Here is a 15613-nt window from a genome sequence, read left to right as displayed (position 1 = left end):
GGGCACTTAAAGCTGATGATTGTGGCCATAAGGTATCTCTGTTGAGACTAGGCAAGGGCTCCCAAGGGAGACAGCCTCAGCTTTGCCCAAGGCATTAGGGAACTTCCAGGAACCAGGTCTGGTGAGCCGACCAGAGATGGGTTGGAGCTGACAGACCAAGAAAAGCTGGACATTGAAGAAGATGCTGAGGGGGTGCCTGGGCATCCCATCCTTAGTCCCTTTGGGAGACATCCTTTTGCCTTGCACATTAGACGCACTCTAATTGAGTGGAGGGAGGGCGGCAGGTTCTTGGCTATGTTTGTTTATACACTTTCCACACTTGCTAGGTTTCATCCTTGAAAACTTTGGGTCCTAAAATATGGCACCACCTCACATTTCCATCATGCACTGGGATGCTTGCTGTTCCATACACTAACCAGACTGGCTCTTATCTTTCATGTTTTCATCATTTGTGAAGCAGAAAATTCCTTCTATTAAGATTTGTTCGAATTCTTTGCCAATTTTCCTGGACCGTCCAATTCTAACTGGCTTTGTCTTTATCACACAGTTTCTTTAAATCCTATTCCAAACTCAAACAAACCTCCTTTGTCACCAGCCAAGGAGCTTGACCTTTAAGGTACTATAAAATTTGCATGTAAATAACTTTCCTAAATGTTGCACCAAATCGGCTTTGAAGTCATGTTTCCTGCAATTAGTTTTGAATGCACACCTGGCCTGTCACATTTCTGTGACTCTCAGGCTGGTGTTTAAGATCCTCAAAGTGACCTGACAGTGTGAATTTCCCTTGACTTCGAGGACTAGTTCATCTTTGGGACCAGTTGTTACGCGTTCTGTAACGCTGTGTGGTGGTGCCTTTATCGACTGTTAATAGAATCCACTCTAGACTAAGCACAGTGTTGAGTTGCGAAATTCTCCTTTCAGGAGGAAGAGTCATTAAAGACACAGTTGGCCTACTTTACCGATAGCAGACATACCAGGAGGCAACTAAAAGATACGTTTGCAGACTCCCTCCGATACGTCAACAAGATTCTCAATAGCAAGTTTGGATTCACCTCCAGGAAGGTCCCTGCACACATGCCGCACATGATTGACAGGATCGTGATGCAAGAGCTACAAGATATGTAAGTGTCCGGTGTGCCCGTGCTGCCTGTCTGTGTGCTTGGCATTTGTATGTTTGCCCTGCTGAGCCTATGGCCTTCCTTTCTGATGAGTCAAAGATACCATGTAAATATGACATGAAGACGTCTGTTTTCATAGACGCCCGATACTGTGTGTGCCCGGACCTCTCTGTATATTATTATATTTGGACAGGTTCCCTGAAGAATTTGACAAGACTTCATTTCACAAGGTGCGTCACTCTGAGGACATGCAGTTTGCCTTCTCCTATTTTTATTACCTCATGAGTGCAGTTCAGCCACTGAATATTTCTCAAGTCTTCGATGAAGTAGACACAGACCAATCCGGTATCTTGTCTGATAGAGAAATCCGAACACTGGCCACGAGAATTCATGATCTACCTTTAAGTTTGCAGGTAAATTATTATTTTAGCCTTAAGCTTGTGACATGTCAAGGGAAAAAATGTAATTCTGATATTGCCTCTTTTTCTGCTACATTTCAAGTAAAGAAAATTCTGAATATTTAATGTATAGTCTGGTGATCTATCCATCTATTAAAATCAGAATTAAACTAATATTTGCAATGTGTGTTTTGCGGTTATTTTTTGTGGCCCTACATTGGGATTAATCATCTATTATCTGAGGGCAGAGTTGGGTGGCAGACAACCTGCATACAATCCTTGTGACAGGTTTCTTCAGGGCCTGGAGGTGTGACTGACTGGAGTCCTTCCATGATCCTTAGAAATAGAAAACTCATGCATGGAGATACTGAAATGATTTAGCTACACAGCAGTCTCTCTTGTGACTCTGGGCCACCTTTTAGAAATGTGTCTTTTGAGAGTCATGTTCTTTCAGATGAGGATGAAATATATCATTTCCCTGTTGCCTTTCTATCCTCCAAGTCTTCTCATGTTCCTTCCCCCTTGTTCTTTTTCAAATTCATGCCCCTGTCCCCAATTAATGGGGACAGGTGTGTGTTGAGTGTGTGTGTATGTGTGTGTGTGTAAAAATATACATAGATACTACCTGCTCAATCTGTATAATGTTACCTATACACACATACTTTTTATTTTTAAGACACAGTTTTATTTATGATGTATATAATAGATTTATATTTTGCTCTGTTAGGATTTGACAGGTTTGGAACACATGCTGATAAATTGCTCAAAAATGCTCCCTGCTAATATCACTCAACTAAACAACATCCCACCAACTCAGGAAGCATACTATGACCCCAATCTGGTAAGTTTCATGTTAATCCTTGTAAGGTGTGTCTCCCCCCCAACTTCTGTATGTATGGCTCACCAAAATGTGGGGCAAAGTAGCAACGAATAAAACAATTACATCTTGCTTTAGAATCTCTTCCCGCTCTGCAAATATGTAAGCTAATAGTTAGATTGGTTACTTAGATTCCATAAACAGACTTCCTGGTGACCAGCAGTGGCAGCAAGTAACCCCAGAGCTCCCTTTTGGAACAAGAACCCTCCCAAGAAATGTCAGATGGGGTGCTGTTGGCCCTTCTGTGTTTTATGGGGGACAGCAATGCGTTCCACCTACCCATTGTAGCATCCCTTGTCCAAAGTAATCAGAAGATTGTTCATTATAAGAGATGTCAACATCTGAGTTGAATTGTCAAAAATTCCCAAGTACAATCCATCCCCTACTTAGAGACACAGAACACACTTACCTTGAGATACACTGAATCACAGACTCCTAGTATTAGCATCTTACTCTGTTCACCGTACTTTGTTCAATGAATAACTGTCATGATCAGAATAAAATTCTATTGTTTTTTAAATTACTATCGTAGAGAGGTGGCTCAGCAGTCAAGAGCACCTTCAGTTCTCGTAGAGGACCTGGGTTCAGTTCCCAGTGCCTGCATGGTAGTTTACCACATATAACACCAGTTCTGAGAGAGACACACAGCTGTTTAAGGGGTGTTCTTATTCAACAAAAGGCTGTTTATGTAATCCTGGACATTTTCTGCCTCTAGAGAGAATAAAGTCATTTTAAAACATAGAAATTAAATCATACCAGCTAACGAGCATTCTCAGAAGAGGTTTAAAATAATAACTTCTATTTAAAATGTCCCTAGATACCAATTTATTCAAAGCTAATATAGTGAAAGGCATATACAGGTTACTGACCTGGGTTTTGTTTGTTCATTTGTCTTTGTTTTGGGTTTTTTCTTTTTCTTTTTGCATCTGTTTTTAGCAAGACCTGGTGGTCCATGGCCTGGAATCCTACCACATAGGAGACAAAAGCAGGAGAATCCGAAGTTTAATATTAGCCTGGTCTTCTTAGTTCTAGTCCAGTTGGGACTCTTAGGGAGATGCTGATAGGAAGACAAAAAATAATTAAGCCAAAGATGGGTAATTAATTTTTCTTCATGTGCTTATCAACACACCCTTTCTTCTCAAGATGGAAGGTCGGCCCCTAGATTGCCAGCCCCACTGTCTCTTTAGGTGCACCTCAAGAGCGTTGCAAAGACAGCAGCCAAGAGGAAAGGATTCTGGGATCCTGAGCCATTTTCCCTTCAATATGTCCTTAGCCCAGTAGACTCTTGGAGACCCCTTAAACTCAGCACCCAAGACGCGTGCCTCACTTGCTCTGTCTTGCTTGCCCTTGATGTCTGTCTGACCCACTTGTGCCTTCTCGATAGCCACCAGTCACGAAGAGTCTCGTCATCAACTGTAAGCCGGTAACTGACAAGATCCACAGGGCATATAAAGACAAGAACAAATACAGGTAAGGAGCAGATGTCTCTTTGTTCAGCTTCAGAATACTTGGGATGGTCTGGCGTGTTTACGCCTCCACGGTGTTTTATTGGTTGTGCTTTTGTTTAAAGGTTCCTCTCGTAATCTTAAAAGATGCATGTATATCTGTTTATGTTGGGTCCAATAAGTACTCAAGAATGCTTTTCCTATTGAAAGGTTATTTTTCGTTTCATGTGTATTTATTAAACTATTAAAATATGTTTGACAATTAGGTTTGAAATCATGGGAGAGGAAGAAATTGCTTTCAAGATGATACGTACCAATGTTTCTCATGTGGTTGGCCAGTTGGATGACATCAGAAAAAACCCCAGGTACGAATCCTTTTTTCTCTTTCCAGTTGATTATAATTTTTTTTTTAAATTCTAAAAATAAATATGACTTGCAAGGGAACAAGCAGGAGTGAGGAGAAGGGAGTGACTTATTTCAGTTTGGAGTAAGTGGAGAAGCTCCCCGATAAAAGGACGTAGTTGTTCGGCTGAGCTGGCACAGAGAGCCCTGGGTTCAGTTGTTGGCTCCCCACGGAGGCCCCGCCCAGACCGCTAAGAGGTGGGTGGCAGCGGCTGTAGAGCCAAGTAGGCAGGGTCAGGGGGGCCCGTATACAGTGGTACACTCATTTCTTAAAAGGGTCCTCCTGAGCAGTTGCCATGGCAGCTAGACTGAGTCCCTGATACCTTCCAGGCATGCAGGAGGGGTCAATTAAGTGGGTTCTCTAGCTGCCAGGTTGGGGCAACTCTGGTTCTTTGATGCCCTGGGGCTTCTTAGCTTTCTAAATTTTTTTAAAAATTTTGTTTTAACTTATTTTTGAGACAAGCCCTCACTAACCCGTAATGTCCTGTAATTCAATAGAGATCCGTCTGGGCCTCCTGAATTCTGGGATACAGGCATTGCTTACCATACTTGGCTAATTTTCCTTTGCAACTCTTTCTTTCCCTCTTTTGTAAGGGGTGTGTGTGTGTGTGTGTGTGTGTGTGTGTGTGTGTGTGTGTTTTGTTTGCTTTGCTTTGCTAGCCTCAAACTCAAGAGATCTGCCTGCTTCTGCCCTGCCAGTGCTGAGATTAAGGGCATGTGCCACCACACTGTCCTTTCTGTGAGTTCTTAACTTGCTCCTACATCCTTTTCTTTATTTTTCCAGGAATTGGAAGTTGGACCTGTAGGTTTTATTAGGTTGGTTTGATTATTGTCGTTGTTGTTTTCAAGAGTGTTAGTGTCACGACTGATCGTGATCTTAATGGGACCTCAGCTTGTGACTTTGTCCTACCCTGCCCTTGCCGACCTCACAGCTTGGCTGGAAACACAGAGTTTACACTGCTGGGCACTGGCTCTGTGTGAAGCACCAACAGGAGCACACTACAACAGTCAGGTCTAAAGGACTGTACTCAGAGCTCAGTCATTTGCTCCCCAGCTGTGCAAACTCGTTTATTGAGCACATACACATTTCTGCACTGAATGGATGTCATTCATCGATTCCCACAGTTACACGGATCTTTCGCAATTATCTGCTCTAGCTCTCTTGTTTTACAGGGGAGGAATTTACAAGGAAGTTTTATAAAGTGCTCCTCTTCCAGGGAATGATGTCAGCAAGCCTGCCAACTAGGGGAGCTGGGCACACTGAAATATTCCTGGAACCCAGGTTTCTCACTTCATGAAATCAGGTTCATGTGTGTGATAAGCAATAACTCCCTGTCGTTTCAGGAAGTTTGTTTGTCTGAATGACAACATTGACCACAATCATAAAGATGCCCAGACAGTGAAGGCTGTTCTCAGGGACTTCTATGAATCCATGTTTCCCATACCTTCCCAGTTTGAGCTGCCAAGAGAGTATCGGAACCGTTTTCTTCACATGCATGAGCTGCAGGAATGGTAAACTCTTGTTTTTCATATACATATATTTGTGTGTGTGTGTGTGTGTGTGTGTGTGTGTGTGTGTGTGTGTGTGCACATGCGCTGGTGGTTCTTTATTGTATTATCTGCTATGTAATTTATTTGGAAAAATAGAGTCAGAATTTTCATTCTATTAAATATTTAAAATACCCTTATTGGCATTTCAAGAGATTTGAAAAAGATGTAACTGGGGTTTTTTTTTTTTTCAGTTTTACTGCATGAAGCTTCATTTAATCAATTTTCAGCTGATCAATATCTAAGTGAACAGCACTGGCAGGGAAATCTTGTTGTGCAGGGCAAAATGATAGGCATGTGAAATCAGCATGGGCTGACCAGACTTCTGGGCAAGCTTTCAGAACCAGTGGAAACTTCGGAGATAATGTCTGAAAGATTTAGAACTTAGAGGCAAAGGGGAGGGAGGACCAGGGAGGGGGATAACATTTGAAATGTAAGTAAATAATATATTAATTTAAAAACTATCTGCTGTAGTTGGGAAGGATGCGACGAGAAGTTAAAATTGACACGGGAGATCATACACTGTACCCCACCATTTCAGCCGTATGGCTCAGAGGCATTTATGCCGTGCAGCCTTTGAGCACACATTTCTCCATCACTTTACCCTCTGCCCCTGGTGACCATTTATTTGTCCTCTCTCTGAGTTTGCTTGTTCTGAATATTGCTTATGTAAGGACTTGTGCCATCTGACCTCATGTTTCTGACTTCTTCCCCATTAGGAGAATTGTTTGTTCTCTTAATGGCAAGACTCAAACCCTGGGTCTTGTACATGCTAGGCAAGCACTTTCCGACCAAGATACACACCAAGCCCTGGATTTTTAAAGACAGGGTTTTATTACATAGCTCATTCTGGTCTAGAATTCTCTTTGCAGCCCAAACTGGTCTGCAACTTGAGATCTGATCTTGACCTCTGCCTCATAAGTGCTGGGAGTAATTTGCTCACACTAAAGTAGGTGGCAGGCGGTAGACCAAGCCTGACTCATGTTCACACATTCTAGTACCTTCTGTAGCTGTTCTGTGTGCTTTTGTTTTTTTTATTCACTGTCATGTGGCAGGCAACTTTATCTCTGAATTTATGAAAGCGTTTAACCCTTCGCCTGCCTCCCTGGGTCGGGTGCTGGGATCCAAGGATGGAACATGCAGTGCTGTCTTTGAGGTTGCCTTCTGTCGGGGTGAGGGGCGTCAGAGAATATGTTAGGTGGGGCAGTAAGGTTTCCGAGGATATTGGTGGACTGGGGATGAGAACAGTGATTCTTTTGGGAAGGTGACACTTGGACTAGATTTTTGTCCTTATGAAACATACCTCTCACCCCAAAGGGAATAAAAGCTCACTCTTGGGCCAAATGAGAGTGATTGTGGCCTGGGAGATAAATTCAGGTTTCCCAATAATATGTTCCTCTATGCAAAGGTTTTGTGACGTTTCTGTACTCATAAAACAAAACAAAACAAAAAGATAAATAAAAGTACCTTAAAAACGAAGTGGTAGGAACAATCAGGTTAGCAGCTGTCTGCAGAAATCAGCTCTCATGTCAAAAGTACCTGAGTTTATTCTGGAGCCAAATAAGAGTGCCCATACCCTGGGGACAGAGATTGAAGTTGCCCCCGATTCTGTGTTCCAATGCAATAATAGTTAGACGATGTTTTCTGTAATAACAGAACATAGAGAGTCATAAATTAAGGTACTTTTAAAATGCATTGCTGGGAACACTAGATTGGTGGTTAAAATGTCTGCTGTAGGCTTTGGTGCTGTCTGTTGGCCTTCATGGGAATGCCGAAAGCGGTGCTCAGTTGAAAGAGCCTGGTGGGTGCGGCTGGATAACTGAGTCTTCTCGCTGCCCTGCCTGTTCATTCTCACAAGGAGAAGCTTCTCACCGTGTTCAGCATCCCCGAGCTTCCAAGTGTTAACCCCGCCCCCCAGTCCAGTTTCTATCTTCAGCGGCACAGTTGAGTAAGTGACAGGCTTAAGAGCAGTTTGAGCGCTTCTCCGAGGCACCTCCTAGGAGTTGGCTGCGTCAAGATGAAGCTGAGTCTCTCCTTTGCAGCCACCTGCTGTCAGAAGCTCAGAGTGGGTGATGAACGAAGCTGCATACTCTCTATGGGAAGCTGTAAAAGTATTCAGTACATTAATACAGCGGCTGTTCCTCTTCATCCTAGCTAGTCCCCCAATAACGACACAGAGAGACCAAGATTTATTTTCAACTTCAAGTACAATAACTAGGCATCATAACTCTATTCTAATCCTCTGACCTAATCTGCCACCTCCCAGCCAAAATCCCCAGGAAACTTGTGTTTTTGTATTGGTCTGGCCTTCTGGGCTTCAGGCGTGTTCTATGTTGATGTCTCTCCAGACCCTTCCTCTTGAAGAATCCTCTTCCTCCCCTCTCTCTCCCCTCCCCCGCCTGGCGGAAGTTCTGCCCTGTTCTCTCTATTGCCTAGTTAGGGGCTTTTCCAGCTTTTATATCGACAAGGCAGCATTGTTTACACAGCTTGAGATGGAGACCTTTTTTTTAAAGACTTATTTATTTCATGTAAAGGTACACTATCACTGTCCTCAGACACACCAGAAGAGGGCATCAGATCCCATTACAGATGGTTGTGAGCCTATGTGGTTGCTGGGATTTGAACTCATGACCTCTGGAAGAGCAGTCAGTGCTCTTAACCGCTGAGCCATCTCTCCAGCCGAGACGGAGGCTCCCGACATCAGACGTTGCCGTGTCTGGATGGCAACAAGATGCGAGGGCAGAGAAATCACTGTTTGAGTAACACAAGGATAAACTTTACACTGTGCACAATAACGTATGCCTACACAACTGCTTCTCCCATAGGCCATGGCAACGTGTGCTTGTCATGAAGTCAGGGACATTCTTGTCATAGAACAAGAACTGGAGAGAGGAAGTACCATTCTGATCAGGACTCATTGTGGGTGCCAACTGGAGTGTTCTCAATTTGGTTATTGCAAAGGAAGAAAGAAGAAAGAAAAGAAAGAGTAATTCCTGCACTGAGCCTGCAGGGTCTGAAGGCTTTCAGTCTCTCTGAACAAAGTTCCTGCCAATATGTTGTCAGAAAGCCCTTAACAAAGAAGCTAAGAAGCTCAGAACCAAAGCGCCCAAAGACTCTGTCTAGTCACTCCGTGTGTCCTGAAACACAGATGCTGGTGTATTGCTCTGAGGAATCAGTGCGCTAAGGAAAACAAGGAGGTGCTCCCCTGCCCCCCCCCCCCACTGTCTCAGCTTCTTGAGTGCAGGATACGTTCAGCATTTTTTACATTTATATCAGATGTCTTTGTTAGTATACATAATAACATGCCTTGTTCTGTTCCCCGGCTCTCCTTCCCTGTCTCCCTGCCTTCTCGGTCCTCTTTCCCCCTTGAGCATCCCTTATTCCCTCACGATATGTGTATTCCCTTAGCTTCTATCCCCCACCTGACCCTGTAGGAGTTTCTCTTTTCCTCTCATGGTGACGTTTTAGGTTCTCAGTCTGCCTGCACACAGGAATGCAGAGGAAAATCCACGCATGAGAGAAAACGTGCGGTATTTGTCTTTTGAGTCTGGCCATTTTCCTGAGCATTTCCGGCATCCACTCTCTCGAGTACATCACAGTTTCATTCTTCCTTATGGCTCAGGAAATCCCTCGTGAATATGAGCCATATCTCCTTTATGCCTTCACTTGTTGACGGACTTCTATGCTGCTTCTGTGTCTTAGTCACTGTGACTAGTGCAGCTGTGAGCACGGCTGTGGCGGGGACCTCTGAAGCCCACATGCATCCCGGATGACCCTGCACACGGGAGAGTCCACAGAGCTGTCTGGGTGTGCTCACAGATGTTAGAAACACACAAATAACCATGTGCGGAAAAATAGGCCTTAAACTGGAGAGACGTCCCTTCCCAAAGAGCTATGAGGACCGGGACGAGGCAAAAACCCAAATGTAGTTACTAGTTTGTCTTTGAAACCACACGTCAGGCATTTTTACTGAATGTTCTTCACGGCACTCATCTCTTTATCCCCAGTTCTTGGCAACTCCAGGTCCCCTTCATTCTCCCCTCAGAAGGTCACTTTTGCTTGATATTTTTTCTTCTCACCCTAAAACAGCCCCTCATTCTTCGCCAGGTAAAAACGGACTGTGTGTCTTGCTTGTCTGTCTGTCCTTCAGTCTCCATAATCACCCTGCCTGTATGCCGCGGTTCATCTGCAGTCCTGTTAGGGTTTGACAGGCTAACCTCATTTCCAGAGTGGCCCCAGGTCCTGTCAGCCGTCTTCCTGTGACCCTGCTCTTCCCAGAGCTTTGTTGGCTCTTCGGGACTCTGGGCGGCCGGGGCCCCTCTGCCACGGTCATTTCTGACTTCTCAGCCGGAAGCGCCACTTCTCACTCAAGGCTAAGGGAAAGTGTGACGAGGCTGCTCCTCTCTCTGGGGGTTTCTATAAGACCTTATTTTGATGACGCATGTTTCTATCCACCTGAATGATGGCATGTCAGTGACTCCCCAAGTTTCCAAACACTTTCAGGCAGAAACGTTGGTTCATCCCCTCTATGTCCACAGCGATTTTGTTTTTTTCTGAAATAAATTAATGAAAATGAACAAACAAAATTAAATGTTATTTTTAAGGTCTACAAGTACTTTTGAAACAGAGGAAGCTTACTACCTGAAGTAAAGTACTTATTATAAGATAATAGATCTGAACTCATGTTAGAAATGTCTATTTTATTAATATTTTAGGGTCGACTGGATAGATCTTTTTGCTTCACAGTATGCACAGTGTGTTTTTTGTAAAGATCAGTGAGTAACTTCTGTTTCTGAACAGGAGAGCGTATCGAGACAAGCTGAAGTTTTGGACGCACTGCGTACTGGCAACATTAATTATATTTACTGTATTCTCATTTTTTGCTGAACAGGTAAGTTTTCTATGTTTCTCATGGCCTTTTAGAAATGATAGAAACTCACACCCACAGTCCTGTGGAGAATCCTACTTCTTGGGATGTTTGAGGATAGCCTGGGCTACTTAGAGATTGTATTGAAAATCTGTATCACCAGCCTCCCTTCCCACAGGGAGGAAAAAGAAGGAAAGGTAAGGGAAGTCGGTGTAAACAGAACATTTAAATTTATCCTATTGGCACATCACTCTGTGTCAGCGTGTCCAACACGTCCAGTCATGAAGTGCTCAGCCATCAGCTTATAGCCCCGTGTCAGTGTGTGCAGTATGTCCAGCGAACTTTTATTCATTTTTGTCTTCCTTTTTATTTTTGTGGACTTCAAACCATACCTAGAAGGTCTGTTTCCAACCCAAATTATGCCTAGCACCATTCTCTGGTACGAGTTTTCTTCCTTTTTTTTTTCTTAGAGAAGCCAGTATCTCCTCGGGTGCTTGTGGTCCTGTGTGTCCCTGGACACACACTGGCACTCTCCTGCTTACATCCCTTTGAACTGTCCTTTGTCCCTCCTCCTCAGTCATCAGCCTCTCCCTTCTGTCCACCTGGGTGTGCATTCAATTTCCTAATGAGGGCCCAGGAATGGGTGACATAGTAATAATAATACAGAAGTGACAAGAACCTTCACTGAACTGCAGAGGTGAAATACTGTGAAGGAAAAGATGGAAGGGGAGGAAAGGGGGTTCAAGCCTAGGGCGGGGCAGTGGGGGTAGAGCTGCCATTTGTCACACCCAGGAAACACACACTGGTAAGGAAGATGTAAATACACATCGAGAGGACGGGACAATGTGGTAGCTGGACCTTCATGTGCTACCCAAGTATCTAGACCATTCCCGATCTCCATTACCGTGTTCTTGTAGGGGAAAAAAAATAAACTTAGAAAAGAACTTCAAATAACAAAAAAACTACAAAACAAAATTTAGCAACCTTCTCTCAGCTGTTTCTAGATGAAGGAGAGGGACTTAGCTAAAACAAACCACTGGGAGTGTTGTAAGCTGCGTGAAGGCCGAGCCTTCTCTTGTGTCATTTGTCCCAGGAGCAAGGAGCTAGAAGGTTGGGAAGGAAGGACAGGGGGTTCCCGTCCATGCCTCTCCAGCACCTTGATCTCATACCAAATCAGTGTCCATCCTTCTCCCGCCCCTTACCACCCTCACAGACAACCTTCAACCTTGGCCTTACTCAGTGGGATACTCAAAAGGCCCAACCAGCCTCTACTTGAAGGGATGGACTGGGCTGGTCCTGTGTAGACGGGGAGAGGAAAGATAAAGTCAACAGCAGAATCCAGATGGAAACCGGAGAGAGATACACTTGGGTTTTTCCTCATAGCAGCTTCACAATGGCAGTTAGGGTTTCCATTTACCACAGCACATGTAACTGTGTTTCTGAGAGAAGAAGTATTTATTCAGGTTCCAAACAAATTCACAAATGAACTTTAAATGCATTTCTTATTACTTGTTTATTTTTATGTGTGTGGGTGTTTCACCAGCATGTGTTTCTGTACACCATGTATGTGCAGTGCCAGAGGAGGCCAGGGGAGGGCATCAGATTACCCAGAGCAGGACCCAGCCACAACATAGGAGCTAGACATCAAACCCAGGTCCTCTACAAGAACAGCCAGGATTCTTAACGCTGAGCTGTCTCTGTCTCCAGCCCCTGAAATGGATGTTTCTCATTGCAACCCAGTCCTAACCATTGTCTCTATTTTCAAATGCCTGTTAAGTGTAGAAAAATATACCAAGAGGATTTTAATGTATTTTTTTAACTGTCTTACAAAAGAGAATCTATTCAAACCAGAATTTGTGTTCTAATGATTAAACAAAGGCAGTCCAATCAAATAAAACTGGACAAAGATCTTGGAAGTAAATACCCTTAGCATTGGCTATGTAAAATTGGTCATTATCGATCTTCAAAAAAATGAATTGCAGGCCAACATAAGTTTAATCTTGCATGTCTGTGAGCACACACGGAAGACTATGTATGGCCCAAAGCAGAACTCGAAGGAAGTTTTTGGTTTTGTTTTTTTCTTATTGCTTTGTGTCCTTGCTATTGTTGTATCAGACTGTGGCAGTGATCGAGAATGGGCAGGTCACAGAAGAAAAGCTCCTTTGCTAACTAACAGTCTGTCATGAATTCTGGAAACCAATCTTTAATTTCTGTCCTCCATCACGTAGATAATTGCTCTGAAGAGGAAGCTGTTCCCCAGGAGGAGGACGCACAAGGAAGCTAGTCCAGACCGGATCAGGGTGTAGAAGATCTTCATTTGACAGTCACCTACCTCAGCATCTGTGAACATCCCCCTCCTCGCCACCACAGCGGTGTCCCTATGATGTGATGTGGCCCAGAGGCAGCCTCCTGGGGAGAAGGGACAGCATACAGACCGTGTTCTTCTGCGACGTGAAGCTAGCCCGCTAATCTGGAATTCCTCAGCACACTAAGAACTTGTGTCTATAGCTTGTGCAGCTTATACTTCTAAAGGATTTGCTGACGGACCTCTCAGCTTGTTGATAAACCCTCCTTGACAAGGTGCCGGTTTCTTCCCCCCATTACTGCAGACTGAGAAGCCAGGCCGGCCATCTTGAAAGCAAATGCGGAGGGAGCCCAGTCTTTGCATTCCAAAGCCATCGCCTAACTTCTCCTCGCTTCTCTCCCCCTTTGATTCATTTGTCCTTAAAACAACAAGTGGCTACTAAGTCATTCTCACTTCTGAAAATAACGAATCAGGATGTCAAAACATGTTTGTATAGATCTTATTTAAATAATGTAGAACAATTGCTTCAGCATATCTAAATTATTGATTTTATTAACATTCAAGTGGTCTTGGATCACTATTAACTACTGAAGAGCTCGAGATGAAAGTGCTTTGAGCTTGCTTAACTCATTCCCCAGGGAAACTGTGATGCCGAGTGCAGGTCTGGTTGCAAAGGGCTAGTGTCTGGTAGCAGTGCCGCTCGCTCACCGCATGTGATCATGTCAGAAATGTACATACGCAAACAAAAGTGCCTCACTTCAGAAAGGAGTAGTGCTGACGTCACCAGCACGTGACTGGTGTCTGGCGGGAAATCCATCCTACCTTCCAGTGCTAACCCTGCTTGCTTTATACAGAGCAGGGGCCAGCCAGCTTCTGCAAAAGAAAGGTAAATAACTTGACACGCATCCATCTTTGTCAAACAGTCTTCTTTGCTTAAATTTGTTGTTGTTACTGTTTTGGGGGATTTATTTTATCATTTGGCTGTTTTCCAAGACAAGGATTCTCTGTGTAGCCCTGGCTGTTGGGTAATTCACTTTAAAGACCAGGCTGGACTTGAACTTGGAGATCCACCTGCCTCTACCAACACTACCCAGCTTTTTTTTTTTTTTTTTTTTTTTCATTTTTCTTTTTGTAAACAACCCAGTTAAAAAAGACAAAAATCTGCTTTAGTTTGCAGCTATGCAAAAGCAGGCCTCAGCCAGACTTGTTCCCCTGGGCCATTTGTTGACTGACTGGAAAATCATTTTCAACAGGTGGGTAAGCAAACCCTGACATGAGCCACGCCCATTATGACATTATGCAGTGGTTTAGTGGAGATGCCCTCAATCATGATCTCAGTGGTACTCCTCCGAAATGGCACACATTTTTGTAATGAGAACTTGAAATGTAAATACTGTGTCTGTGCTATAAATTTTATGTATATCAAAAATTGAAGTCTCATAAAAAAACACATTTATTGAAACTTTGAGTTTATTGTTAGTATTTTGTCTGCATGTACCATACATATGCCTGGTGTTTTTGGAGACCAGATGAGGGTTTTAGATCCCCTAGAACTGGAGTTGCAGATGGTTGGGAGCCACCATCTAGGCTCTAGGGATTAAACCCAGATCCTCTGGAAGAGTAGCCTGTACTCTTAATCACTGAGTCACCTCTCCAGCCCTGTGCTTTGAGCTGTAAGTCTTTGAAGATTGGGGTTACTGTTGTCCAGATTGAACAGTCAATTGAATGGCTGTCAGTGTGGGTGTGCTTGGCTCTTAGGCTCTGCAGTGAACATTATTGAGTGTGAAGTAATGTAAGGTTAGATATGACATGCTGGAGAATGTTGCTTTATGGGGGTGGGGATAGATTCTGAATGGAATTTGTCAAAAAAAAAATAGTAAGGGCTATCTGGGTATTATTTAAAAGCTGAGATTTTATTTTGGGGAAGTTATTTAATGGACCTTTGGGAGTAATATAGGTTTTTGCAGTTGGATGAACTGAACCTAGTGAGAAGCTTGGTAATAGAGTGGGTAATTAAATACAAACATTTGTAGAATCATTATCTAATGATTCAGCAAGTTATTGGGACAGGATTTGATAAGCACTTAATAGCCAAAGACTTTAAAAGCTTATAAAAACTCTTCAGGTGCAATTCCATAACAGGTCAGAATGTGTCTTAAGTCAACTTGTGATACTAAATTAAAGCACAACATGCTTGTAATCTCTGCATGCTATAAGGAATATAACCGAGGATGGGTAATTTATGAAGAACAGAAATGCATTTTCCAGTCATTCTAGGGGTTGAGAAGTCTAGTGTCAAGGCGCAGGCGAGGTCCAGTTGTCTGGGGAGGGCTGCTCTGCTTCCAGTTGACAACTTGAATGCCATGACCCCCTAGGAGTGAAATGATACCTTATGCTGACAGGGAAGGAGGTAGAAAGACAAAAGGACAGATTCTTTTCATCAGGTTCACAATTGGTCATGTCACCAAGGTTCCTGTCCTCTCAACAACATGGCATAGCTGATTAAATTCCACAGAAATCCACCTGCCTCCTGTGTGCAGGCAGGGGTTAAAGGTGAGCGCCACCACAGCCACCTTATATCGTGTGTGCCAGTATACATTGTGTGAGGCATATGCACACCACAGCATACCTTCTGAAGTCAGAAAACCACTTG

The 15613-nt window shown here is 43.6% G+C and overlaps 1 protein-coding gene across 3 annotated transcripts in view; it reads left to right on the top strand.

Moving 5' to 3' along the window:
• The window catches only part of GNPTAB (N-acetylglucosamine-1-phosphate transferase subunits alpha and beta), a 59346-nt gene extending 45247 nt beyond the window's left edge, over positions 1-14099 (top strand). For all 3 annotated transcript variants that reach the window (XM_080935910.1, XM_080935908.1, XM_080935909.1), the window contains 8 exons: positions 922-1121; positions 1312-1531; positions 2244-2357; positions 3778-3863; positions 4105-4203; positions 5585-5752; positions 10589-10679; positions 12884-14099. In XM_080935910.1, the coding sequence (XP_080792036.1) occupies positions 922-1121; positions 1312-1531; positions 2244-2357; positions 3778-3863; positions 4105-4203; positions 5585-5752; positions 10589-10679; positions 12884-12961 (1056 nt within the window). In that variant the 3' untranslated portion in view covers positions 12962-14099. The remainder of the gene's footprint in view (positions 1-921; positions 1122-1311; positions 1532-2243; positions 2358-3777; positions 3864-4104; positions 4204-5584; positions 5753-10588; positions 10680-12883) is intronic.
• Positions 14100-15613: the final 1514 nt, after the last annotated feature.

The sequence above is a fragment of the Micromys minutus genome (assembly GCF_963924665.1).
Source record: "Micromys minutus genome assembly, chromosome: 22".
Taxonomy (NCBI): Eukaryota; Metazoa; Chordata; class Mammalia; order Rodentia; family Muridae; genus Micromys; species Micromys minutus.
The sequence above is the reverse complement of the archived record's forward strand: the minus strand, read 5'-3'. Positions and strand labels throughout refer to the sequence as shown.